Source organism: Equus asinus, chromosome 2 (genome assembly GCF_041296235.1).
Source record: "Equus asinus isolate D_3611 breed Donkey chromosome 2, EquAss-T2T_v2, whole genome shotgun sequence".
In the NCBI taxonomy this organism is placed as follows: domain Eukaryota; kingdom Metazoa; phylum Chordata; class Mammalia; order Perissodactyla; family Equidae; genus Equus; species Equus asinus.
The window spans coordinates 49176737-49203292 of record NC_091791.1 but is presented as its reverse complement, the minus strand read 5'-3'; the positions used below and the strand labels follow the sequence as shown (position 1 = coordinate 49203292).

The following is a 26556-nucleotide window of genomic DNA, read 5'->3' as shown; positions in this document are numbered from 1 at the left end:
AAAAGAACGAACAAACAAGAATAAAACCTGTTCCATAGTCTTACTCTTTTTGTACGTACCTACGGGTGGCCACAGAAACCATGATTGATTACTAGTCCTGGATTCACTGGCTAAAATAAAGTGCCTTAGCTTTTGCTTGAAAAAGAGGACTGTCAATGTAAAACAACAGGACAGAGAGTGCATATTCAATCCTACTGCCGAAACGTCTTTCAATTCTGCTGAAAATAGCAAAAAAAAAAAAAAAGAAAAGACTTCTTAGAAAACAAAGAGAGGCATAGAGTTTATGTGTAAAGATTTTTTTTTTTTTTAAAAGACTCATTTCATCTAGCAAGGGCAATACAAAGGGGTTATATAAATTTATTTTATATATAACAATTGATTAGTTTAGAAAAAATTCCCATTTTCAATGTTTAATTCCATCTTTCATTTTTAAAAAAAATCACTAAAAGGACAAAAACCCACACAAAAATACAATCTGTATCTGTTCTATATTTACAGATAACCGGTCACTATTAAGGCACAGATTGATTAAAAACTAACATTTATTCAAACAATCCAAATATTTTGTGCATCATATAACACTGACAACACCATATACTGTAGTGTCATATTCCCTTCATTGCATCAAGAGAAAGTGAGAAAAGTAATTTCCAGTGTTTTTGTTTATTTTTAGCCACCCTATTTAATCTAGTTTAATTGGGATAGTTTTCCTTTGGCATATCATCAAAGCACTGTTCATCAAACCTGTATCAACTTAATACTGCAAATTCATTCCATCTTCCTCCTGTTGCAAATGCATGGTAGAGAGCTGGGAAAAGAGCTCCAAATGATTATTTTTTATTTGAGAAGGTCTTATTAAAGAAATGGTAAAACTTAGAGCACTGAGTTGTTGAACAGGAACCAAATCTGGAATTCCTACCCTGTGCTGGATGTGTGGCATGATGTGTTCACACAGCCATACAAGGTGGGGAGCTCCGCATGATGGTCTGTGTGCATGTGACATGCGCAGGATGGTTCCACTGTACTTGCAGTGGGAGCAGTGTGGTCCTACATCCTTAAGCAGATACGGTTTAGTTTAGTTTAAGAATGGGCATCCCCTTAGTGCCATTATAAGTTATGATAATTTTATGACAGGCCCATATTAACTATGCCTTCAAGGTAACCGATACTATTTTTTAAAGTGAAAATATTTCTGTGTGCAAAATTTCTCTTGAATTCTTGTTCTTACTTTGACGGTAGGACTCAGCCATGGAAAAATGTCAGGCAAGTATTTCTGTTCCTGCATTTGTATGAAAGTCCCCAGCTGTTATGCGTGTTATCTCATGCCTTCTGCTGAGAGCACACGACGGCGGTTTATGTCCACGTACAAAGTCTGGAATACTGAACATAAATAAGTCATTACAGTACAGGTAAGTCACAACATTTCCTATGGGAAAGTTTTCCAACAAATTGATATACTTGGAAATAATATTGCTTTGAAGAATGAGAGGCACTTAGTGATTTTCTTCATGGATTAAAAACCCTTCATAAATCCAGAATAAGATGTCTGAAAAGACCTAGGAAACAATGTTGCCTGATTTCTTGGACTTTCACAGTATAACGTTGTAACAACAAGTCTAGCCACTTAGTCTTTTTTTTTCTCCTTCAGAACTCAGCTTTTATAAACTGTCACCTTGGAGACTTAAATAAAGCCTTTCCATTCTCAACAAACACAAGTCTACTTCAAGCAGACAGATATGGTTTTAGGAAAGTCCTGTGACCATATGGAGCACAGCTAACGTGTACATAAGGACAGTAATCTATTTCTCCTCCTAATGGCAACAGTGCTGTCTTGTCAGATGATTATTTGTCTTTTTTAAATAAAGTGACAATCTAGGGCTCCAGTTATTGAATGCCATCCATTCTCTACCATAAATCTCTAGTAGATATCAATTTAATCAGGTATGTACTGTATGCTTATAATATCTAAAAATAAAAGTTTGATATAAATAAGTGTCCTTTAGTGGCAGTATACTAAAAATAGCCCTTTGCCTTCAGACAACCATAAAATCATTTTAGCAATACAGGCAGCAGCTAAATATGATGACTGCAAAGGGTTAACATGGCAAAGTCCATTTGGTCTTCCTTTGCACCTGTTACATTGCTAAGTGTTTCTAGGACGCTGACATAAATGAACAGAACTGGTCCTGAACCAAGTGAAGTCACTTACATTTCCCAAAGTCACAGATTATTCTGCACAAAAACTAATCATCCAGTACCATTTCAAATAAAATCTTAACAGTCAGAAAAACGTGACTAAATCTGATTTGTACCAATACATCAGGTGACATGAAAATGAAAGAGAGATAATTTCCACAGGACAAGAAATTAGAAAGTGTAAAGTGCTGAAAGACCTCAATAATTATTTTAAAGCCGTACCAGAAAATCCTACTTTGATTATTTTTTTAAAAATCCCCAAATACCAAAACAAAACAAGCAAACAAAATAACTTCTGTGTCTTCTGGCATCCCAGATGTCAATTCATCCTTCATTTTAAGTAAAAAATCAGTGCATATGTTATATAGGTAAATAAAAACAGGAAATAAAGCCCTATCCTCATATTGCAAATTCTGTCCAATTAAAAAAAAAAGTAATCCACATGTGGCATTCTGTATGATGACATAAGAACATCTTCTCTCTTATCTTCCTTTTTGGCACAAAGTTCAGGTGCGAATACGATGCTTTGGTCCTAATACCAGACGCCCACAGTGCTGAGGACGGTGTGCAGTGAAGGCTCTTCACAGACCTCCTGTGTGTCCAACTTGACAGAGTTGGCGGGCGTGTGCCTGGAGGGCACTGCTACCAGCGGCCACTGACACTAGCAATGTCTGAGTGATACTGACGGGGCAGCCTCCCACTCGCTCCGCCTTCCAGGAAAGAGGTGCGTGCATTTGGCGGTTCAAAAAGCTTTCTTCGGTTTTTATTTAGTTCTAGAGAGAGAAAGAGAGAATCGTTAGGAACTCAGTGAGAAGTTCTATAACCTACATGACATGGCAGTAGTGAAGACATGGTAGGTTTTGGGGGGGAAGTCAGGTCTGGCAGCCAAAGGAAAACCTTTAGTTGATGGTCAAGACATCTCTGAAATATTAGACAGTCTGATATTAAAGCCAGCATGTTGGTACCCGGGAGAACCAAGAACAGCAAACAGTTTTTACTCCAGTTTGTAAACTATCTGGGGGATATGTAATTCTCAGAAACCTCTAAACTCAGGATATATAAATTAAACAGTTTGACCCATCCCAAATGTCATTTCAGAGGCAAACGGAGGGGGGCCATCAAAGCTGGTGAAAAGCATATGAGAGGATGTATTACCAATGGCACAGAAAATTACTACAGCTATTGAACTCATCCATGTCAAACACAACAGTCATTAAATTATTCAAGTTAGACATATAAAAAAAACCCCACATCTAAACACAAGAATACTGGAGGAGGACACTGAAGTGTCGAGTCACAGCCCTGACTGTGGTCCACAGACTCACGAAGCCTACACTCCTTGAGTCAAAGAGAGTCATGTGAGGGGCTGGCCCCGTGGCCGAGTGGTTAAGTTCGCACATTCCGCTGCAGGCGGCCCAGTGTTTCATTGGTTCGAATCCTGGGCACGGACATGGCACTGCTCATCAAACCACGCTGAGGCAGCGTCCCACATGCCACAACTAGAAGGACCCACAATGAAGAATATGCAACTATGTACCGGGGGGGTTTGGGGAGAAAAAGGAAAAAAAAATCTTTAAAAAAAAAAAAGTCATGTGAAGAAGCATGTCAGCGGGACATCTCTTTGAATAAAAAATCAACTTTGTGAAAATAGCAACAGTTGAGGAAATTAATACAACTGAAAAAATCCAAACTTTCAGGGAAAAATTAGATGCTCTATTTTAATGTTAAAGAAACCAGAGCACTTAGAAAGCAGTGTTTGTCTTTTGCCAACTAAAAATTAACCAGAAAGGTGAAAAATTAATTGAAGCTGCCCACCTCATTTGTGACAATGCCACCCTCATTCTCCCCTCCACATATACAAATCCTCAAATCAAGTGATGTAATTCTTGCTAATGAACTCATACAAGTAAATACAATTGTCAGACTCTGGAAATTAGGGTTTCTGATACCCAACAAATGCAAATATCTTCACATTTATTCCATTTCAAACAGAGGGATATATACTTGACGTGCTTAAAACTATTGTCTTTTGGGGGGGGCGGTGGAACAAGTGACTCAGCGCCTTATATTTGCATGGCCTCAGTACTTCCTCAGCCACACACACATACAACCCCCTTTCAAATTCTGAAGTTAGTCTGCAAGCTGCGGCCTGCTACAGTAATGCTGAGGATGAGAACACAGACTCACATAGCTTGCAGTGGGTCCCAGTGGCCAAGGACAGCCATATAGCCAGACCTGTTCCTGTCTCCTGAGTTCTGGAAGATGGACCAATACCCTTAACATTTCACCCCCTGCCTTCCAGAATGTAAATGTCTGCCCCATAGGGGTGACATGAGAGTGGAGACATCTCTCTTGTGTTCACACTGAGGTCTCAGGACTAATAAATCACTGTTATCCTGTTACACGACAAGCACTTTACATTCATTGTGTCCTAGTTAAGTCCTCCTTAAGGAGAAGATAATATTACCGTTCTCCATTTTATAAACAAGAAAACTGAGTTTTTTAAAAATAGGTGAAGTAACTCGCCTACACTCTAAGTGACAGAGCTGAAACCCTTGCGTGCCTGATGCAAAGGTCTGTGACGTGGGCTCTAGGCTAGTGATCGCCCATCGGGCAGAGAAGACCAACCAAGGCAATGGGCATACACATTTGAGAAACTGGTTGTTTCAGGTATGCCAGGTAACAGACTTTTACTTCATATTTTAGTATAGCACATTTATTCTTTACATAGAAAAACATATCTTAAAAACTCTGAAGAAGCAAGGAAGATATTTTTACAAGCAAAAGACACATGCAGGCATGCATATAGATGGCTATTGTTTCAAGTTCCTGCAGAAACACAGTAGCAATGACATTCCTATTAAAAGTTGAACACACGTATCTCGTTCAAAAAACAAACAAATTCAGAAATCGAGAAAGAATTGAATATATTCAAAGGCAAACTTGTAGGAGAATTAAGAATAAATGAATCCCCTTAAACACAGCCTGGGAAAGTTTCATCACTGTCAAGTTAGGAGACTTTCTTTGGCCTCCATTTTCTCCTAGGAGAATAACCCATGAATCAGGAGGACATTTCCAGACTAGAGAGAAGGAAAAGGAATGAATGAGGTCAAACCCATTCTCCCCTAGAACACATAATAACATGTTCAATTGAGGACATGAAAACAATTGGGCCACTGAAGACAAAATCTTTTAATAGACATTGAAAATTTTATTCTGAAGTCACATCAACTAGATTTTTGAGAGAATAAATGATCATGAAGAAATTCAGCCATTCCTTAAAAAGCAATTTCTAAGAGTCCATATATTTAGATATTTCTAAATGTGAAGCACAGAGAAATCCTTGAGAGAGATTCTCCAGGGCCCAGTCCTGCTGAAGAGACCAGTTTTATTGTCGCTGTTGTTTTTTAAGTTAAAAAGCAAACTCCCTCCTCTGATTTTTTCAGCAAGCCTAAAGGATAGTTTGGGAAAATACCAACCTTTTTCTTTGAAATTCCAAGGTTCACACAATCCTGGCAGCTCTCAGGATCTTGTTGCGGATCTGAACAGAGTCACAAACTAAAAGAATAGGTCGGGAAATGTTAGATCTACCTGAGGCTGTAGCAGGAAGCCTGTCAACAGGACGCTAAACTCCCTTTCACTCAGTCCCTGTGCAATTAGTTAACCAATCACTAAAATACTCAGAGAGAAGTCCATGAATTTTCAAAAAACTGAGGATTTGAAAACAGAGATCAGAATTTTTTCTCTGATCCATCTCTATTAGAGATAAGCTCATCTCCTCCTATAACATTAAAATCAATGTTTCTGGCCCAAGATTAAAAGCAAAACAAAAGCTGAAAAGAACAATTCCGATTACGAGTTAAAATCCACAAAATTTTAAAAAGGAATTTTGAGCAAACTCTGTATCTAACCAAACTATGTAACCACAAGACAAACCTATCCTGCATCTCTCTGGAAATGGGATGTTCTGAGACCATAAATGGACGGCTTTGTTATCAGATGAGTCAAACTGGAAAAAGAAGCTTTTTGATGAAGGGTTTCTCAGTAAAAACTTATTACTCGCAGAGAAAATGATTTACTGGGTTCAAACAAATGCACTCAACAAAGTAAGGCAAAATCACCTTAAAATAATCAAAAACTTCCTGCTGTGCAGAGAATTCATAAGCATCTTATTCAAAGTCTCTAATTCCCTTTAAAAGCAAGAGGACCTGTGAACCCCATGGAGAGAAGAGTCTACAGAATGGTGCATAACCTCAATAGAACCACACCGAAGACAATGATTGGAGGAAACATTTTTTAAAAAGAGGATTCAAAACCCCTCCTGCTTCCCACCCTACTCCCCAAAACCCACCTGGAATACATCACAAATGTATTCCAGAGTAAAGGTACAGATGATCCATCCGGAACCCATGGACGTATGTAGAGAGATCTGCTTGCTGCAGGAAGCTTTACAGAGTTTGGAATTGGAGTGATGCACAAAGAACGAACTTAATTTTCATTATATTGTCACTGACATTCCAAGAATCTCTAGTGAAAGATTATGGAGTTCTGCAACATACACTTTTCTGGTATGGCCCACAGGTATATTTTAACAGGTGTGGTGATTATGTGAGTTAATCAAATTTCAAGTAGTATATTTCATTTTCAAATTAATAAAAGAATGTGAAAATATATAAAGTTAATTTGGGTCTAGGAATAGCCCTCTGAGGCTGAGCTTTAGGGTAAACAAGTTGAAAAAGTATCCTATAGCCACAGATAGCAAAAAAGAAAGAACAAGGGAGTTCCCCGCTAATAATATACACTGTCAAAACTGTAGGCTATTTTCGCAACATCTGATGACATAGCACATGGAAGGACAGATCTTAGAAACAGAAGGTGACCTCACATGGTCATCTAGTCCAATCCACCTTCATGCTCACAAAACCAAAACCAACGGAGGTTTGGAAACTCATCCAAGGACTCAGGACTCGCAGAGGCAAAGCCCAGATCTCCTCATTGAACGCAGGCTACTGTCCACTACACCAAACTCATCTTAGGAGCAAACAAGGAAAAGCATCTGCTCTGTGCAGCTCCATGAATGCAGCCGCTTGGGTCCACAGGGTGGAGGAAGGCTTCTCAAACTCATGTGTGCAGAACTCTATCCACGAGGAGCCCAACAGGCTGTTCAACGGCTGAATTTCCACCCCTATTCCCACTCCTGCTCTGTTCTATCTGCTTCAGATAGTAGGTCTACATGTAAGACTGCCTGTGTGGGGGGGTGGGGATGCAACCAGCTACTAAAATGAGATGGAAAACCACTGAAGTTTTACATTTTACTTGCTGATCTGATTAGTGGATGCTGTTTGGAAAGGACTGTGACCGGTTGGCTCTCACCGCTGGCCTCGCAAAGGCAGAGCCTGCACATTCAGCGCTTGGACAGAGCAAAGGTGCTTTCTCACCGTGCCGGACACCTGGCTTCCGCCCTCGGTGTCTCTTTTTGAGAGACTGGCACACATACAAAGTGGACATTCATGAACTTTATCAAAAAATCTTCAAAAGTCACCTCAGTTTTTTGCCCCCAAATTTCTTCCTCTTATTTTCCTAAATACCTTTCTGAGGTATGTTGTTATGTATTTGCTAACTCCGACTCTTCACCTGGCTCAATTCCTTTTAAATGGGAGGTAGCTGGCAAATACGTATAGAGCATTTTCTAATATGTTGAATATGCAACAGATGCACAAAAGGAGTGGGCTGGGAGACAGACAACATTATTTTCCTTCATTCTGTGACTACCTTCAGGCTACTACACCCCTCTGACTCACGAATTCTATTAAAACTTTGGGAAAAATGAAAAAGCATTAAGACAAGTAATACTGCCAGGTTCCAGCTATATCAAGGAGCGTTCTTTTTTTTCTCTGGTGCAATGATCTCAGGTGGTCTACAAGGACACATGCATTTGAAACATGACAGCCACTCCGGAATAATTATTCACTAACCCAATGATTATTGCTTAACACAACCACAAAAAGGAGAATTAAACTGTTCCCCCATTCTCATGTTCTGCAAAGGGCAATTTTGGTTAGATCTTTCTGAAGAGATCTGTTTTAAGGCAGGTTTTCAGGCAATGCCTTGATGAAGCAGTGGGGATATTCTCAGCATTTGTCACATTGTTAATGGGAAAACACTCTGAAACCACAACCCCCAAGGCGTCAGGGTGCTAAGCAAGTGGTTGAGGGGCTGAACCAGCCCTACTGGCTGAGACCACTGGCAGAGGTTATTCAGTTATCAAAATATGAGTATGAGCATTTATATTCACCTGAGATTGCAAGCAGCATTTTCCTCCTGGCACCAAAAGTCGTAATTCCCAGCTCCTTCAGATCCTGGTCTGTGAGAGTGAGGAATGTCTGAAGATCGATCTGTGGGTGAAAAAGTAGTCTGTAACCAATATAATAAGTACTTATTTTCTTCCTCATTGTAGGTTCAATTCATTATTACACCTATTTTATTCCATAATTATGCTCTGCCTACTTCCAAAAAAGAATGATGGTGTCACAAACCTAAGGGACAAGAATTAAGTAATAAAAGTGATGAAATGAAAGTCATGATTCTAGCAGAAGACTTAGTCTAAGGCAGTGATTTATTGCAACTGAGATTAAAAACTATGTCTGAGCATCCTGGCAGCCAGGGCAAAAAGGAAAATACAAATTACAGTTTTTGTGAATGGATAAAAGGAAGAATGCATATCTGTCCAGGAGAGAGAAAATATTCCTTAGCTTTGGATTCTGAATTGGTTAAGGGTATGGGTTCACATTCTAACTCTGCTATTTCTAGTTGTAGGCACTTAGGGCTGACAATGCTGTACCTTACAGGACTGTTGTGGGAGTTAAATACGATTATAGATATAAAGTAATGGGCTCACCAAAGGGGTAAAATAATTGGCAGCTCTGGTTAGTAATATAGTATGTAGACATACCTGTGAAAGTTTCTAAATAAATCTTCAGCCTGCTTACAGTAAATTAAATCTCACAAGATTACTTAATGGGGAATTCTTGTTAGATCATATCTGAATACTAAAAAATATCCTACATGAAGGCAACAGTACCAAATTTCCACACACCTGAAAACAGTAAAACATACTTTTCATTCAAATTACACAGAAATTAATTTGAAATTTTTCTGTTTTGATTTTGAAGGTATATCCCAGATCTGGCAAAACCTTTTCATTTATCATTTATTATAGTTCTCACTTGTTACAGGTCTAGAGATACATTTTTGGAAATCTATTTAATGGAGACTATTTCAGGGACCCCCACACTCTTCTGAAAGGGTCAGAGTAAATATTGTGGGCCTTATGGGCCATATTGTCTCTGTCGCAACTACTCTACTCTGCTGTTTTAGTTTGAAAACAACCACAGACAACATGTAAGTGAACGAATGTGGCAGTGTTCCAATAACTTTTATTTACAAAACCAGGTAGCAGGTCTGCAGGACGCAATCTGCTGTATTAATATCATATAATGTCAGTCTGGCTTTATACTATCATGTTTTCTTCCTTCTTGAATTGGATAAGAAGAATCTATAATAAATTTATTTCTATGCTTCTTCAAATAGGAAATAAGTATAGATTAAAACAAACCCAGAATATCATTGAATAACATCTAATCTCTTACTTGGAGACCTTCTCTTTCTGGATAAGTGAAAATACTTCTGCCGGAGAGCTTCTCAATGAGCCACCCTCATTTAACCAGCAAGACTCAACACATACATGCAATTCTTTAACACATTGATGATGAAAACGTTATTCAACTTACAAAATCCTTGGTTAAATGAACACTGATTTAGATGTAGAGGAAAGAAAACAAAATCAATACCCTGAAATCCAACATATACATGACAACCTTTTTTTTGGTGTAAAAAATCAAAAAGTTCAGCAATTAAACTTAATAAGTTATCGAACCATGGGCAATACATTAAATTTATGAGACAAATCCTAGATTCTTTACTGAGTGATACATGCCTGGGAATTACTGACTTAATCAGATGCTCTCTGAGACAACATAAAGCCAACTAGCATCAAACTTGGACCAAACAGATCCATTTATAGAACGATTCTAACTTTCTGCTGCATAGGGTTAGCCACGCTCTGGTAATATGACAGCCCTGTTAGAAGCAATCACGCTCAGAGCTCTTCTCTTTATAATGGCCATGGCTGATCAGTTTGACCAAAATCCACGTAGGGATAGTTCAGAAGACATCTTAATTCTGTCTCAGTTCATGCACAATCCAGGCAGTGACTTAATAAATCACGTAATCTATATAAAAATTTTGCACATTAGGGGCCACTCAGGTAGCATAAAGGTTAAGTTTGTGCATTTTGCTTTGGCAGCCCGGGGTTCACTGGTTCGGATCCCGGGTGTTGACCTATGCATGACTCATTAAGCCAGGCTGTGGCAGGGGTCCAACATATAAAATGGATGAAGATGGGCATAGATGTTAGCTCGCGGCCGATCTTCCTCAGCAAAAAGAGGAGGATTGGTGGCAGATGTTAGCTTGGATAATCTTCCTCAAAAAAGAAAAAAATTGGCACATCATGTTCTGTGAGAACAGACTTCAGTAACATGACGAGGATGATGTCAAAAACAACTAGAGTTATTTATTTCAGCTGCTATTTACTTTTAAGTGCCACAAATAAAGATGATAACAGATTAGAAAGTGAAATCATATAAACACAGACTTGTTGCTAACCTTAGGCAAGGTGAGAATCAAAAGTTCCTATGAATCAAAACACTCAGTAGGTCTTTTAGCTAAAACTGGTAAAGGATGGCTGTAAGTGTTTTTGCAAACATAATTTTCTATATTTCTGCTATCCTGTGTTTATCAGTTGCACTAAATAAACAAGAAATGAGATAGCATTTAGCAGCAAAAACAAGCTATGAGACTTGAATAAATGCTCAGTGAAAGCATAGTCATAGGTCAACAAGTGATTTCATTCTAGAAGTTGTCATACACACAACCAAAACAAAGATGCCTGGGAAAATAAATAAATAATGACCGACCTCTTGTTGCTGGAAGACGTCTGTGTATTTGCCCAGGCCCAGCTTGCTGAAGAGCTCGGGGAGGTCAGAGCCTTTGAAAGAGCTGTTCAGGTTACAGCCGTTGCTTCCCGTGAGCGAGGAAATGCAGTCCATGTAATTGCTGCTGCTGAGATAGTGTTCCGCTGAAAGGCAAGGGAGAGGTGGCTTGAAGTGTAAATGCCCAGAGAGAACATGGTTTAATTAAAAGTTTTAATCACTCAAATATTTCAGATTCACTGTGGGGCTGAACAGAGTAGAAGCTGCAGAATTACACAGTTCTTTCTTGAAACATCGGCTTTTCATTAAGGAGATGCTCGTCACTGCTTTCAGGGAGGCTGCTGCCATTTCTAAAAGGTTACATGTGGGAGGCAGCAATCCAGCAACAGTGCCTCCACAGTGAGTAACCATTCATTGTGACCTGCCTGAGCACTCAGAAACATTTCCTCTTTATAATTGATTAGATATGAATTCAATGAGGAAGTGGAAGCAAGAACCCTGGCACACAATAAAGGGACGGAGGGGCTGGCCCGGTGGCGCCGTGGTTAAGTTCACATGTTCCACTTCTTGGCAGCCCGGGGTTCGCCGGTTCGGATCCTGGGTGCGGACATGGCACCGCTTGGCAAAAGCCAATCTGTAGTAGGCGTCCCACATATAAAGTAGAGGAAGATGGGCATGGGTCTTAGCTCAGGGCCAGTCTTCCTCAGCAAAAAGAGGAGGATTGGCAGTAGTTAGCTCAGGGCTAATCTTCCTCAAAAAAATTTAAAAAAGGTATAGAAAGTTACTGTAAGTCCGGGCTCTTTCGGATGGCAGGATGGCCCTCTGCATCCACACTTGAGCTTTCCTGCAGTCAAAGGAATTCTATGATATTATGGCATATAAATCTCATCCCCTACAAAAATATGATTGGGCAGTGAGTTCACAAAACAGAGCACTTCCAAAATAAAGAGAAACATATGAAGTGATAAGAATGATGCTGGAGTTCCTGGATTTCATTTATGAATCTGTCTGTTGGGGAAAATCTAAGACAGCAATGCCCAGTTTTGCCTTGGTTCTGCGACTGATTTGGTGGGCAAAGCTTTCTACATATTGTCTGTGGGTCTCAGACCCAGCGACACGCACGGCTGGGTGATGGACTAGTGAGTCATGCCAAGCACTTGCCAAGTACTCAAACATGCTTCAAGAGCTGCTTTGGAGATTCTAGCAGAGCTGTGCAGCCATTCCTACCTCCTTGACCAACTACTGGCTCTAGTCTACAAGGAAATTCTATCCTCTTATACCAACGAGGTACTTCGGGAGGAATTCCCAGAGAGATGAGGGAGGAGGACACTCACCTGGCCGCTCAGACCCATCTCATCTCCTCTGGGATCAATGCATTTGCCAAATCTAAGAATGTTGTTCTGCCTTGTTTTGAGCGCCACTAATGACTTTCTCTGGTTGTTTTCATCCACCAATTGAGAAGTCCTTTATATATCTCAAGTGGAAGGAATTTTTTGATAAGGTTTCTCTTTCTCTTAAAAACAGATGTTTTAACACTTGTAGAAAGAATATATAGAGAAAAGGACCCAGGACGAAGCCCTAACCCCCTGAACTCTGGAACACTCCACCATTTGAAGGTAAGACCCTAAAATCATCAAAAAGAGTGAAGAGGGGTAACCAGTGAGGTACTGGGTCCAGGGTGACACAAAGCAGAGTATGAGCACACTGGAGTGACCACTGGACTTGACAACACGGAGGTCACTGGTAGGCTCGCCATATAATTTACTGTCCAAATGATAAATTTACTTTCTTTAAGAATAAAAGAGGGAGTTACTAAGAATTACAGTGGAACAATTGGTGTAAACAGCGATGCCCGGAGAAACCTAGACATTGGTGACCTTAACAGAGGGGTCAAGAAAAATTATCTAAAACTGTGCTGCTCAATACAGCGGCTTTTGAGCACCTGAAATGTGGCTAGTGGGAACTAAAATGTCCTATAAGTGTGAAATACACACCAGATTTTAAAGCCTTACTATCAATAAAGAATATAAAATATCTCATAAAAATGTCTTTACATTGATTAAATATTTAAATGATAATATTTTACATATGTTGAGTTAAGCAAATACACTAATAAAATTTGAAAAAAACAGATGTTTTAAAATAAAATATTCTTAGTGAAAAATATTTATTATGGCACATAATCTTCTTTACATTTCTTCTTATCCTAACTACTTATAGTTTCTATATTCTCTTTTAAACTCCCTATGCTCTTAAAACATCTGACAAAAGCCAAGTAACTTTGCTTTCTTTAATCATTTCTTTTTATTAATGAATCCCCTATCTTAACCCTAATCCTGCACTTCAATACAGCTATGTGCACAGTCAATTTTAATTATCCAGTGTTAAGGGAAAGGGGATAAAGACAGGAAAACTAATTTATATTGGGATATAAAATGGAGATCATTTCTCTCCATAGATCTCACCTGGCCCCAGCCCACCCCTCAGCTCCATCCTGCCGTCAGTGGTGGAGCATCTAGCCTGTAACTAACAGGATGTCTCCAGGCTACCAATGACAGTACACTTGGGAATGAAAGAGCTGCCTGTGCTTTCTTCTTTTTTTTTTTTAAGATTTTATTTTTCGCTTTTTCTCCCCAAAGCCCCCTGGTACATAGTTGTATATTCTTAGTTGTGGGTCATTCTAGTTGTGGCATGCGGGATGCCACCTCAGCCTGGTTTGATGAGCAGTGCCATGTCTGCGCCCAGGATTCGAACCGACGAAACACTGGGCCGCCTGCAGCGGAGCATGCGAACTTAACCACTCAGCCACGGGGCCAGCCCCCGCCTGTGCTTTCTTATTTAGACTTGGCTGGCACCATGACTGGCCTTTGCAAATCTAAGACTTGACAACATGACCAACTTGATTGATGGTAACAACTGGCTATTACTGAGTGTCTACCATGCTCATTTAGATTGCCTTTCTTCAAATATTCTTCAAATACTCCAAGTTATGTGTTTCAGGATTCCAGATTTGTCAAAGATCCTGAAAAAAAGGCATTAGGGGCATATCTTGTGATTACTATATCAATTCTTGTCTATATACGTGTTTATACAGACAAGATGGGTGGGTGCTGTTATAGACAAAACACTGAGTCTTAACCATATTTGTACAAAGTTTTTTCCCTGTTTACATCAATTCAGCTACATCTTGTCAATTTAAAAAATCAAAATCTGTTCTTCACCTTTTGTAGTGACCCACTGGGCAGACTTTCTTCTATAGTCCAAGATGCTAATTTGATCACATTCTCCTCACCTCCTTCACACCCCTGTCTTTTCTTCCTCATCTGCAGGTTGGTTGTGTGCACGACTCATTCACACCTTCATTCAACAGACATTTAATGAGCGCCTACTAGGTGTCAGACAGTGTTAGACATGTGGGAAGAATGAACAAATTAGGCACAGCCTAACAGAATGCCTGGCACAGGGGCACTTCATAAAGGTTTGTTGAATGACTAAATATGGTCCCTGGCTTATGGAGCTCAAATTCTACAGGAAGAGACAGATATGTAAACATGTACTTACACTTCTGTAAGACAAGTGCTAGAGTGAAAGCACATACAAAAAATGCAGTGAGAGCAGAGAACTATGTGGCCTGCTACGTGGCATGTGAGGTATGCCACACACTTAAAGGCATGGAGTCCAGAGTTTATACTTAAACATCACCCTAAACCAAATAAACAAATTCTAATCTGATTACATCTAAAAGTATAACTGAAAGTCAAAGCTCACTTGATTTGTTTTGTTTACGCTTGGGGCTGCCAATAGAAGCTGCAAATTCACTATGACTTGCAGGTCCTATTCCATTTCGGTCTCTCCAGTTATCAGATTCGCTTCCACTTCCCAAGTGCTCACGACTGTTGGACCTCGAGAGGGACATTGATGAGCCCTGTAAACAATCAGAAACCAGATAAGGAAATGTTTAATAACATGGGTTTCTTTCCTGTGGTGGGAGGAGAAAAGAATCCGCATTAAAGCACTGCCATTTACTTCCATGGCTAACACTACAGTTACCCACAAATGCTGATTCTCCAGAAGAGGCTGTGCTGCCTGTCTATAGCCTTTGTCCTCCAGCCACCAAGGACACTTGCTGAGATACACAGTGAGGTTTCTTGCTTCATCATGAGGGAGTGGATTATGAGGGTGCCCAGCAGAGTGCTGAGAGGCCTCAGTATAAAGACTCACTCCTCTAAGATCTGGAGGAGTGGATCCTGAGATTCCTCCCTATTTTCAGGAACCATAAAGCAAATCTTCCATCTGGGATGGCAGAGATTCTCTGCCTTGTATCACACAAGAACGACAAATGGGCAAGAGGTGCAGCTACACCCAATGCTTCCACAGGAATCGAGCTCCCAGGCTCAGAGTCCGAGGGTGGAGCGAGAGCTGGCATTTCTCTTGTGTTACCTTCATCCAAACAAGCACAGGATCTCTCCAATAAATTCTAAGTACCTGGAAAAATTTACCTTTTTAATTCCTCCAAATAAAAATAAAAATTTAGAAGATCTCAAAGTTTGCACTGAAATTGCATTTATTCATTCCTTTCTTCATTTATTTATTTATATTACAGAAATTTATTTATATTATTTATTTATGAATTTATCATTTATTTATGAATTTCACTTATTTATATTACAGAAACCCTACTTTGTACTATATCTAAAGTTAAGAGTCTCTGATTTTCAACGTTTTATGTTCATTGGGTAATTCCAAGAGTTTCCTTTAAGATTCACCTCGATAAACTCAGTTCAATCTGGCAGCCACATAACCGCACCTGACCACGCCCCCTTTCTTGCTTCCTTCTTCAAGGCATCATGACCCCACACTCGCCAGGTTTTCCACCGACCTCACTGTAGCCTTGTAGGATCTCCCTACCCTTTTCCACTCCAAATGTCAGATTACTCTGGAGCTTGGTCCTTGCATTCCTTCTCATCTCTCTATACACTTTCTTGTTAAGTAATCTCAACCTCTTTTAAGGCTTAACGACACCCATGACTCCCAAACTTTTACCTCCAGATTTGACTTCTTTGTTGAAATTTAGAATCACAGAGTTGCCAACCTGACACGTCCATTTTACTGTCTCAGGCATTTTAAACTTAGAGCGCTTGAAAGCTGATGTGTCGACTACCTGTCCCTACCAGCTACCTCCAAACCAAGTCCTTCCCCAGAAGCCCTGCATCTCAGTAAGTGACTCCACCATTCACCTCGGTGCTTGAGCCAAACTTCTAAGAGTCGTCTCATGCCTCCTTCCTTCCCCACATCCAATCTATCAGCAAGATGTAGCAAGATCATCTCTAAACATACCCCGAATCTTCCTACGTCTCTCCGTCTCCACAACTGTCACCAATAACCTCCTTAATGGACATGGTGATTCTATACTTGCCTCCCACCCAATAATCCTTTTTCCATAAAGCAACTCGGTTGATTTTTTTAAATGCAAATTAGAACAAATCATGCCTCTGTGTAAAGATCTATAATGCTTTTCCAGTACTTCACCACGGCTGAGGCACTCCATACCTGAGCCTCAGCCTACCTCTCCAACCTTATTTTCAACACTCAACCACCCTACCCACCTTCTCCTCCGTGAACTTAACCAGCTGGATCTGACTTCAGATGATTACGCGAGCGTCCTTGACCTAATCCTCTTTCCCTAGACCTTCACAAGGCTGGCCCTTCTTGTTATCTAGGTCTGAGCTCGAATGCCATCTGCTCATAAGGTCTGCTATGACCACCTAATCTAAAGCAGCCTCTGTTTGATATCTATCAAGACCTTTTACTACCTAATGCAGAAATACCTTGTGCACAAATACTTCTAGCAATAAGCATTCACATACACAATTTCATCTGTCAACAGGCTCTTGGTTTGCTTCAGGGCAAAGTTGTACAGAAGAAATAATAATAACTGCTAAATATTACTGAGAATGTACTGCTCACCATGCTACGCACTGGATGCCCTCTCCCATGTCACCCTCAAAACAACTCAAATGGGAAAACAGGCTCAGAGCAGTAAGTCACTCGTCAAAGCTGTACATTTGTCAGTGGTGGTTGTCAGACCCCACTGCCCCTGCACTTGCCCACTGCATTATTAGAATGATCATCATTGCTACCTGTAATACTGTTGGTCTTTGAGAAGAGAACTAAATTAGCATTTCGAGAGTGAAATATTTCATCTCAGAAACTACAAAAACACATTCAACCACCTAACACTCCACTCTGCCAAAGGCGAGGGCAAGTGAAATGGACGACCACAGGTGCACCAGTTGAAAGCCTAAGAATTAGCACTGTGGTTTTAAGGTCTCTGCCAACAAAAAATGTTTATTTTCTCTCAGCGCTATAATGGAAGAAAGAGGAGTGTACCTCTCAGAGCCTCAAAATTTTTCATAATGGGTCCTACATTCTAGCTGCTGACAGTAAATTCAGTCTTTAAATACAGCCTGCCAGGTTGCTACTGTAAGTCTGACAATGAAATTCACAGGAGATTGTTCTTTTCAGTATGTCAATAGTATTTTCTTTTTCACTTAACTCAGAGACAAAGAAAAAAAATCACTTGTTTGCTTTTGGTTCCCCACTCCCTACCTGATCAACAGTCTAATTTATTACAAAGAAAATGGGAGGCTGGCCCCATGGCGTGGTGGTCAAATTCAGCACACTCCACTTCAGAGGCCCGGGCTTGCGAGTTTGGATCCCAGGCGGGGACCTACACCACTTGTCAGCCATGCTGTGGCAGCGACTCACACATAAAGGGGAGGAAGATTGGCACAGATGTTAGCTCTGGGCTAATCTTCTTGAAGCAAAAAAAGAGGAAGATTGGCAACAGATGTTAGCTTGGGGCTAATCTTCCTCAGCAAAAAAAAAAAAGAGAGAAAGAAGAAAAGAAAATGGGTAGAGAAAAGGTCAGTCTCCAAATGCTAGTTCTTAGACTAACGATTATGAAACCGTTAGCCAATATTTGTCTTTCAGCCCACAGTGTTCTGGTTGAGAATGTGATTCTTGGATTAATTGTTTTCATCCACGTTTGCATAGTCTCCCCAGCGTGTGTGCGTGCATGTGCTCTTTCTAACTCCATCCCCACTTACAAAAGGCTTCTAGCCAAAATTGGATACTCTCAAATTGAAAAGGCCTTGCTTAGTGAGTCGCGTGTAGCCTGGCTGAGAAGTATGGAACTCTGGATCCCTTCCCCACGTGGCGAGGATGCCAGCTTCCCAGTCTCACCCTGAGCAGTACAGCCAACATCTGGGAAACATAAAATTTTGGAGCTCTTGTTTGTGATACTTCCTGCTGTGTTCCTGGCACATCTGAACACAGTGAATTTTTAACTCCTATCTGAAAACTTGTTTTTGTGGAATATTTGCCTTTTCCCCCTTTCGTGGGCTTGCTGGTGATACCCTTGGATAAAGGGATTCTGTATACATTTTTATGGAATATTACATCTGCCCTTTGCCTAATCTCAGCCCTGCTCTATAATTTATGACACTCTCCCCTTAAAAACATATTTATCCAAATTTACATCTCCTTAACAGCTGATCAACAACTTTGAGAGAAGATACATAAAAGACCATAATATATTAGATTGCATCAATTTTATAGCAATATGTTTACAGGAAGAGAAATTAAAACAAATCACCCTTAATGATTTTTCCTTATGTAAATAAAGACTGGGAGGGGGGAGATGATTGTTCTCTTTTGCTGCAAGAACAGACAGGAAGAATGGGTAGGGCGTGAGTCCACAAACCTCGAAAGTGGTTGTCATTGTGGGCTTATAGGACACATGATTGGCTCTTCTCAGCTCCTTGATAGTTTCAGCTGGCATGGATTTAGAAAACCCAAGGCCACTCCAGGTATTCGTGGGTGTTCTGACCTCCGTCACCACTGGTTTCTTTAACATAGCTTTGGAAAACAGAACATAAAACAAATGCTTGGTATTTTTAATGTAATTCTTAAAAGGTTGATGAGTGTTGTTTCTTTGATATATGTAAAGAAATTATCATTGAATATTGTTTCTTAACAGAAAATGCCATAAAATATCTTCATAAACCATTTTATACAAAGTAATGGTAAATTAAAAAAATGCTACATTATTTCTTAATTGATCTAACGCTAACCTACTTAACAAAATACATTCAACATCAACAAAATTTGTGCAACTTGAATCTAAACATTCTGGGTTTGTTTTTATAAAGGGCAGCTTCTCAATTCAACATGAATACTAGAAAACCTTTTATAAGTCTACTGAAAAAAAATAATCAAAGTACAGATCATTAATTTATCACATACCTTTGGTTGCTAACAGCTTCTTTTGTTCATAGTCAAATGCCTGAAAATAAAAGAGAAAATACCTTTATTGCCAGTCTATCCAAATGTCATACCAATATTCCAGGATTAGAGACGAAAGGTTCTGACGATAGCCCATGAATCTTGATAATAATCCACTGCAAATCTGATAAATTTATATATGTTTTCAAAACTAATAATTAGAATAATAAATTACTAGTTCTGACTTTAAGTCATGACAGTGACAAGAGTTAGAAATTTTCCTTTAAAAGGAAAAATATTCCTATTTACTATGAATATTTAACACACTAGGATCAATATATGCTAAAGTATAATGAATAACCTAATAATCATTAAGTTTAAAAATAATGCATTACCAAAATGCTTTCAGTCGATCTACTGGCCTCTTTTGTTTCTCAAAATTCCCTCTTCATTTAGCTAAAGCATGGCCTGAAGTAGTATGCTGTCAAGACATCTTAAGAAATTATTTAGCCTAACTGGCATAGTCTTTGCTTTTGACATGAGATAAATGGCGTGTGTCTAGCTTTAATCTATAAGGGCATTAAGCAATACAATAAAATTAAACCTAGTTCCCTTTTATTGCACAGGACTAGAAAGGCACTATTCATTCTTTCCATTCACATTGAATAAGTGACTATGACAGTAGGTCTACAAAGGGACCAAGGTATGTCGTTTTGAAGAAAGTAGTCCAGACACAGCTACATCTAAAATGCTAACTCAGTGTTCTCAACTCCCCAATTTAGGGACTAGCTGAGACTTGATTTAAGAACTTCTCAAAGGCCTACCGGGAGGGTCAAGAGCCAACTGGCAAGAGCTCTTGGACCCTTCTCCCAGGAGGACCATACCGTCATATATAGGATGCCCATATAATACATGGTCTGAAACAGGATACTTCTGAGAGTGAAATGTGCTGCAAATAATAATTAGGCCAGGATAATAAAAGTAAACGAGCTGACCCAGACAACCAAGGTGTGTGATTAACCCTAAGAACATGGCAGTAAATCAGGAGAGCGAGATATTTAGATAACACAGTTTGATGATATTTTTGAAATCCTATGTCCAAAATGGGATTGGGAATTTAAATCAACTTTTAATGATCAATGTCTAAGGACAAGGTGTGGGGAGATCCTAAATTCACTTGTTAATAAATATTTATTGAGTGCCTTCTGGTTAAAGAGACTGTGCTGCACTTTGTGGAAGAATACAACAACGAATCAAAAATAATCTACAGCCTCAAAGCACAGAGTCTTAACAGGGATGGACAAAAGAAATAACCAGAAAATAGGTAAGGAAGTGAGATATGTGGGAAAAGAGAGCTAGAGACACAGCCCTCCAGGGACCGTTAGGAGACAGAGATCAGTTTTAGGAATCAGGGAGGTCTTCAATCTTTCCCCCTGTCAATGCTCAGTGACTATTATTATTGATTTCCCAGTGATTTTAAGAGTCAGCTCTTCACTAATGGCATAAATACTTCTATGTAAGTTAAAACTGTATCACCAAGAACATTCTTATCCATTCTAAAAGAAAGGAACGTGAAAATGGTTCACTGAAGCTATAAACCTGACGGAAAAGACAAGAATCACAAGATGGATGAAAACCATAAAGGGATCATAAAGAGAACTCGATACTTCTTAGACAAGAGAATTGTAATTTGTATTACCTGAAAATAAATCCACCAGAGAAAATGTAACAAATGTCTTTTTTTTTTTTTCCTTTGACTTAATAAAGTCCTGGCTTTTGCAATTTCATCTAAAAACTCATGAAAATGTTCAAATGCAAAGGATTAAAAAAATAGACAAGAAGGACTGAATGGTAGTCTTCACCGGAATTACAGAAGTATAATTTAGTCCCACAAATTAACTTCTCTGACATATCTGTGTCAGCTTCTTTGTTTCTAGGATTTTGTGGAAAAATTTTCCCCTTGTTTTGGAGGTGGGGGGAGGGGTATAAATCTCTTACTATAAAGTAGGAAAGTCTACCCAGTAATTCTGATACTGCAATCAAATGTTTGTAGGAATCTCTAAAAGCACAAAGTATAAAACCCTTATCTTTCATATCGTGATCTATATGGAAATCAGATTTGTGAATTTCATGGTCAATAGTGTATTTTGAGTAATTAGCCTCATACTTTGAAAATGGATACACAGAAAATCCCTGCTGAGGAAATTGTTTAAAATAATCATAAAAATCTGTGAACCAACACAATCATCAATAATATTTATTATCTATTTTCAAAAAACTAGAGCTTCACATTATTTTCATAACTGTCTAAATGACACCAAACAAAATTTATCATTTCCATTTCATAGATAGAAGGATATTACATCTATTTATCCAAGACTATGTCATGAAGCAGTAATACTTAGAAATAACAGCTCTCATATTTATCTAAAGTTTTTTTAAGCAGATGAATAATGTCATTTGCATAAAACATAGTGACACAAACTGTTTTATGTCATTTTTAATATTATAAAGAATTCTCACTTAAGCTAAATCCTGCATTTCATTTTTAATGTTTATAGCAAAACCAATTCCTAACTACTGCATATATATTTAAATTAAATTTTGACTGGAGTATGGAAGGGAAACCTAATTTCTGCTCTACTGCTAACACTCACTGAATCCCCCATTCCCTAAAGCAAGGCCCCTACATTTGGATGATTTTCCCAGTTTTTTTCTTTACCTGCATGTTGACATATGGCCGTGAGGCGAGGCGGGCTCTTTCAGAGTTTTGCTGGGCGGCTGCAGCCCTCTCAGCAGCTCGCTCGCTCCCCGGAGCCTTCTTGTCAGCCAAAGGACTTTCTGTAGTGCTCAGTTCAGGATCTGAGAGCAACCTGTCAGTGCTGCTGTGAAACAGAGTTTCGAATTTAACCTTCCACTCTTACATACAAACGAACTGAATGCTTCCTCTGTGGCACACTTACTACGTATGTTGACCTTTGTCAACTACTTAACATATATTATCTCATTTAATGCCCCAAAGACCGCTGTGAGATAGGTAGTATTATCATCCCCATTTTACAGAACAGGGAAGTACCTTGTCCAAGGTCACACCTCTGGTAAATGATAGGGCTGGAATTTGAACCCAGGCATTCTGACTCTCTAGCTGGAGCTGAAACTATTTCATGACATTTATCCACAAATGTTATCTATAGCATATATTGTATATGGTACCTATGGAACTGACATACGGACAAGATTTCTAATTTGCATCCATCAAAGAGTTATCAAAGACCCATGCATACACAGTCTAAACAGACACTGAGTCAATCTGAAGGCACGCAGATGATCCAGTTCATGTGTGTGAAATGTATGTGATATTGCTAACAGATCTGCTTTGACAAAGGTAGCAGATAAATAAAAAATATTCTCCAACACTTGTTCAGTGTGCATGGGAAGAGCATGCAAGTGTTTCTTAAAATGGGGAACAATTATCTGAATCACAAGAATTGATAATGCTCTATACATGCACCTCAACTTCAAATTCAACTGCACGTTAAACTAAGTGAAAGAGAATTCAAGAAAGTATTAGTCAAAGAGCTGATCTGCTCATTCATTGTTTCTTTTATCATTCACTATTCAGCTGTGCCAGGGGAATTCAGAGGAACTTAGAAAAGGCTACCGGAATACAAAAGGAAGAGCAATGAACTGTGTTTCTTGACAAAAGCTGACAGAGACTTCACAGAGGACATCTGAACAGGAATGAAGGAGAGGTCATCTGCAGGTTCACCAGTGCAGAAGGCCAGGAGAACAGCAACTCGAGGGAACAGCATAAGCAAAAGAAAGGGAGCATGCAATGCGGATCATTGGCGGTTTTACAGCTAGAGCGTGACAACATCAGACTTATGCTTTCAAAAAATTACTGGAACAAAATAAAGGACTGACGGAGCTGATGAGAGAGACTGGACGCAGGGAGACCCTTCTGGAGGTTGCAGCTTAATTCAGATGAGAGATGATGGTAGGATCAGAAAACACTTAATGATGAAAGGAATAGGTATATATTTAAAATGCTTAAATACAGAGAAGAAAGCAAAATCATTTCTCTGACCTATACCAAGGAATGTTAATTTTGGGTATTAGTACCATGTAAAGAAAAACACAGGTAAAGCACATGTGGACTAAATGGGAACATAATTCATGGACCAAAGAGTTTATAAAAGCAAAAATGATTTTGGTAAGAAAAAGAAGAAATAAGAATATTTAAGCTATATTTGCCTAAAGACACACTACTCTGTAAGGATGCAACAAGAAAACTAATAAGACAGTAGAGAAAATTGGGTGGATGGGAGCAAAACCTTCAATTTGGAAGCATTCCATTGTTTTGCTTTTTTAAAACATGTAAATAGACTGCCTATTTAAAAAAATAAATAGAAAAAGAAAATAGAGTAAGGATCATACATTTATAACTGTGCTATGGTAAGGGAGAGTTATATTAAATACAACATATGTATTTATACGTGGTTTGTAACAAAATCATGATACTGTCAAGTATTTACTACCAAAGTTAGCAATTAGCTATGTGAGAGAAGGGAGTCATAGTTTAAGTCAGAAATTCAAAGCCAAATGAAGAAGAATTTACAGCTGGAAAATTTCTAACAGCAAAAATCAGAGAGTAAAAATTGCCCTGCTGATTACTGGAGAGCAGAGAGAATGTTAAAGCTTCAGAGCACTATAAATGGTCTAGAGGACCCAGATATAAAGCCAACCAGCTAAAGGGGGGAGGGACTATAGAGAAGCTATAAGGGTGAAAATTACAGATAGTATTCCTTAGTAAAATTTTTAGAAGGAAAAAGAAAAGGTAATTATAAAGAGACATGAAAAAACTCAAGCATAATATTAAACTCACTTGAACCAAAGAGCATTAACTACTGAGCTTCAAACAAATCTAGCCTGTTATATACTTTCTTTCAAAGGATCAAGGGCTTTTAAAGATTAAAATACATACTGTAAGTGTGAGTTTTTCGTGCCCTGCAATAGTTCTACCGTCTGCCTTTTGGCACAAGGAACTTTGGAGGGACCCATCATCTGTTTCAAGTCACCAGCATTCCCAGAATGGGAAGGACTTCGAGGCATGCCTACTTCAACGAAAGCATCATTACAACCTGCAGGGGTAGAGAGAAAAAAGTGAAAATCCAAACATCACCTTACCATCAACAACCACCTGCAATGGAAATGAACCAGAATCAAAGCCCAGGGAGACGCAGGCATAATGGCTTTCAGCTGCAAAGAAGACACTTGAAATTAAAAGTGTCTCAAAAACTCAAGATGAAATTTGAAGAGAAGATGTTCATTTTTTTTCTTCCCCTGCTGAGGAAGATTTGCCCTGAGCTAACATCTGCTGCTAATCTTCCTTTTTGTATGTGAGCCACCGCCACAACATGGTCACTGACAGATGAGTGGTGTAGGTCTGTGCCCTGGAACCAAACTCAGGCCGCCAAAGTGGAATACTCCAAACTTAACTACTAGGCCACTGGGGCTGGCCTCCCTCATATTTTTTTTTTTTTAAAGATTTTATTTTTCCTTTTTCTCCCCAAAGTCCCTTGGGACATAGTTGTATATTTTTAGTTGTGGGTCCTTCCAGGTGTGGCATGTGGGATGCTGCCTCAGCATGACCTGATGAGCAGTGCCATGTCCGCGCCCAGGATCTGAACCAGCAAAACCCCAGGCTGCCGAAGCAGAGTGTGTGAACCCAACCACTCGGCAACATGGCCAGCCCTTCCTCATATTTTTAAAAGACTGTTAGAGGTGAAAGAGTTATAAAAGAAATACTCCACTTGGGAAAAAGTTATAGGTATACATTCAGTAAATTGATGCTTTCCTGCTACACAATTACATTCACTTTAAGTTAGGAAGTTCCGATGTCATGGGAAAGTGGTTCTTTCTGTGGAAAGGGTGCTTCAGTTTATCTTTCACCATGTTCTCTGGAAGTCAGTTCAAGATGCTGTCTTTCTGCAAACTTGAGGCAGGATGAGTCATAACTGTTTAACAAAACCAACTTGAAATCCCCGCACAGGCTTTCTACAACCCCCTCTATCGACGTCCCAGAGCAGGTTGAAGGGCAGAAGGAGAGATACCTTCCGCAGGGCTGGGTTTCGGAGATGCCTGCTCAGAGCCCGTTGTCTGTCTGGATGGATCACCATGATTCGCACTCAGCACTTTTTCTCCAAGTGACGAAGTGGATATTGCACCATATTTTATATTCGGAGACTGAAATAATAATAGAAGATAACATAGAGATCTGGTCACAATTCTGAAATTCACTTCAAGTGAAAGTTTAAACGCATGACCAGCGGCTTGTCTTGACAAACAGCAGAAATCACATTACTCTAGCTGAAGGCTATTACCTGTGTGTGTCCATTTAAAGCAGCAGAGATTTTTTTGCCTTCTGTCTGCATACTGTTGATATGGACATCAACAGGAGTCAAGCCAGGAGGGGGAGATGGAGCTGTGTGCCCATAAGTGGGCACTCCAGACAACAAAATATTGGTTAATGTAGCTTGAGCAGTAGATGGAATCATAAGGTGTGGTATAGCAGAAAAACCTATAACAATATTTCATGAAGACAGATGTTAGACAGGAAAAAACTCAGAACCAACAAGCATTATTCTATTATTTTCAGTAAAAGCAAAAAGTGTCATTTTTGTTGCTGCAAATTCAGAAGAGGATTCAATTCTGATACCTCTCTGTAAACAGTACTAACATTACTATAAAAACACAAAAGAATGTTAAACTGGAAAAACACTTTAGAGAATATTTAATCCAAGCTCTTCACCGTACGGATGAGGAATCTATCTAGATTTCACCTGACTACCCAGCAGATTTGCCCAACTGGAACCCACATGACCTTCATGTGCCCTTGCCACTGCCCCCTGCACATCATGCTCTTTTTCCGATCTGCTTTTCAAGTTTGAAGATTGTATTTTCCTTTAATGGAAAACTCACTGCTTTTTTTTGCGTCATTTTAATTAACTTACGCATTAGGGAA

At 39.3% G+C, this 26556-nt stretch overlaps 1 protein-coding gene across 4 annotated transcripts in view; it reads right to left on the bottom strand.

The window, feature by feature from the left end:
• Positions 1–257: 257 nt before the first annotated feature.
• The window catches only part of BICC1 (BicC family RNA binding protein 1), a 266296-nt gene continuing 239997 nt past the window's right edge, over positions 258–26556 (bottom strand). Inside the window, exons 12-21 of one of the 4 annotated variants that reach the window (XM_044755191.2) lie at positions 25916–26112; positions 25646–25778; positions 24517–24673; positions 22255–22414; positions 19554–19593; positions 19012–19166; positions 15015–15171; positions 11232–11392; positions 8492–8591; positions 258–2969 (exon numbers count right to left, since the gene is read on the bottom strand). In XM_044755191.2, the coding sequence (XP_044611126.1) occupies positions 2839–2969; positions 8492–8591; positions 11232–11392; positions 15015–15171; positions 19012–19166; positions 19554–19593; positions 22255–22414; positions 24517–24673; positions 25646–25778; positions 25916–26112 (1391 nt within the window). In that variant the 3' untranslated portion in view covers positions 258–2838. Of the gene's footprint in view, positions 2970–5676; positions 5755–8491; positions 8592–11231; positions 11393–15014; positions 15172–19011; positions 19167–19553; positions 19594–22254; positions 22418–24516; positions 24674–25645; positions 25779–25915; positions 26113–26556 lie in introns of those variants that run through there. The other 3 variants (XM_044755187.2, XM_070488055.1, XM_044755200.2) reach the window with 3 other exon arrangements.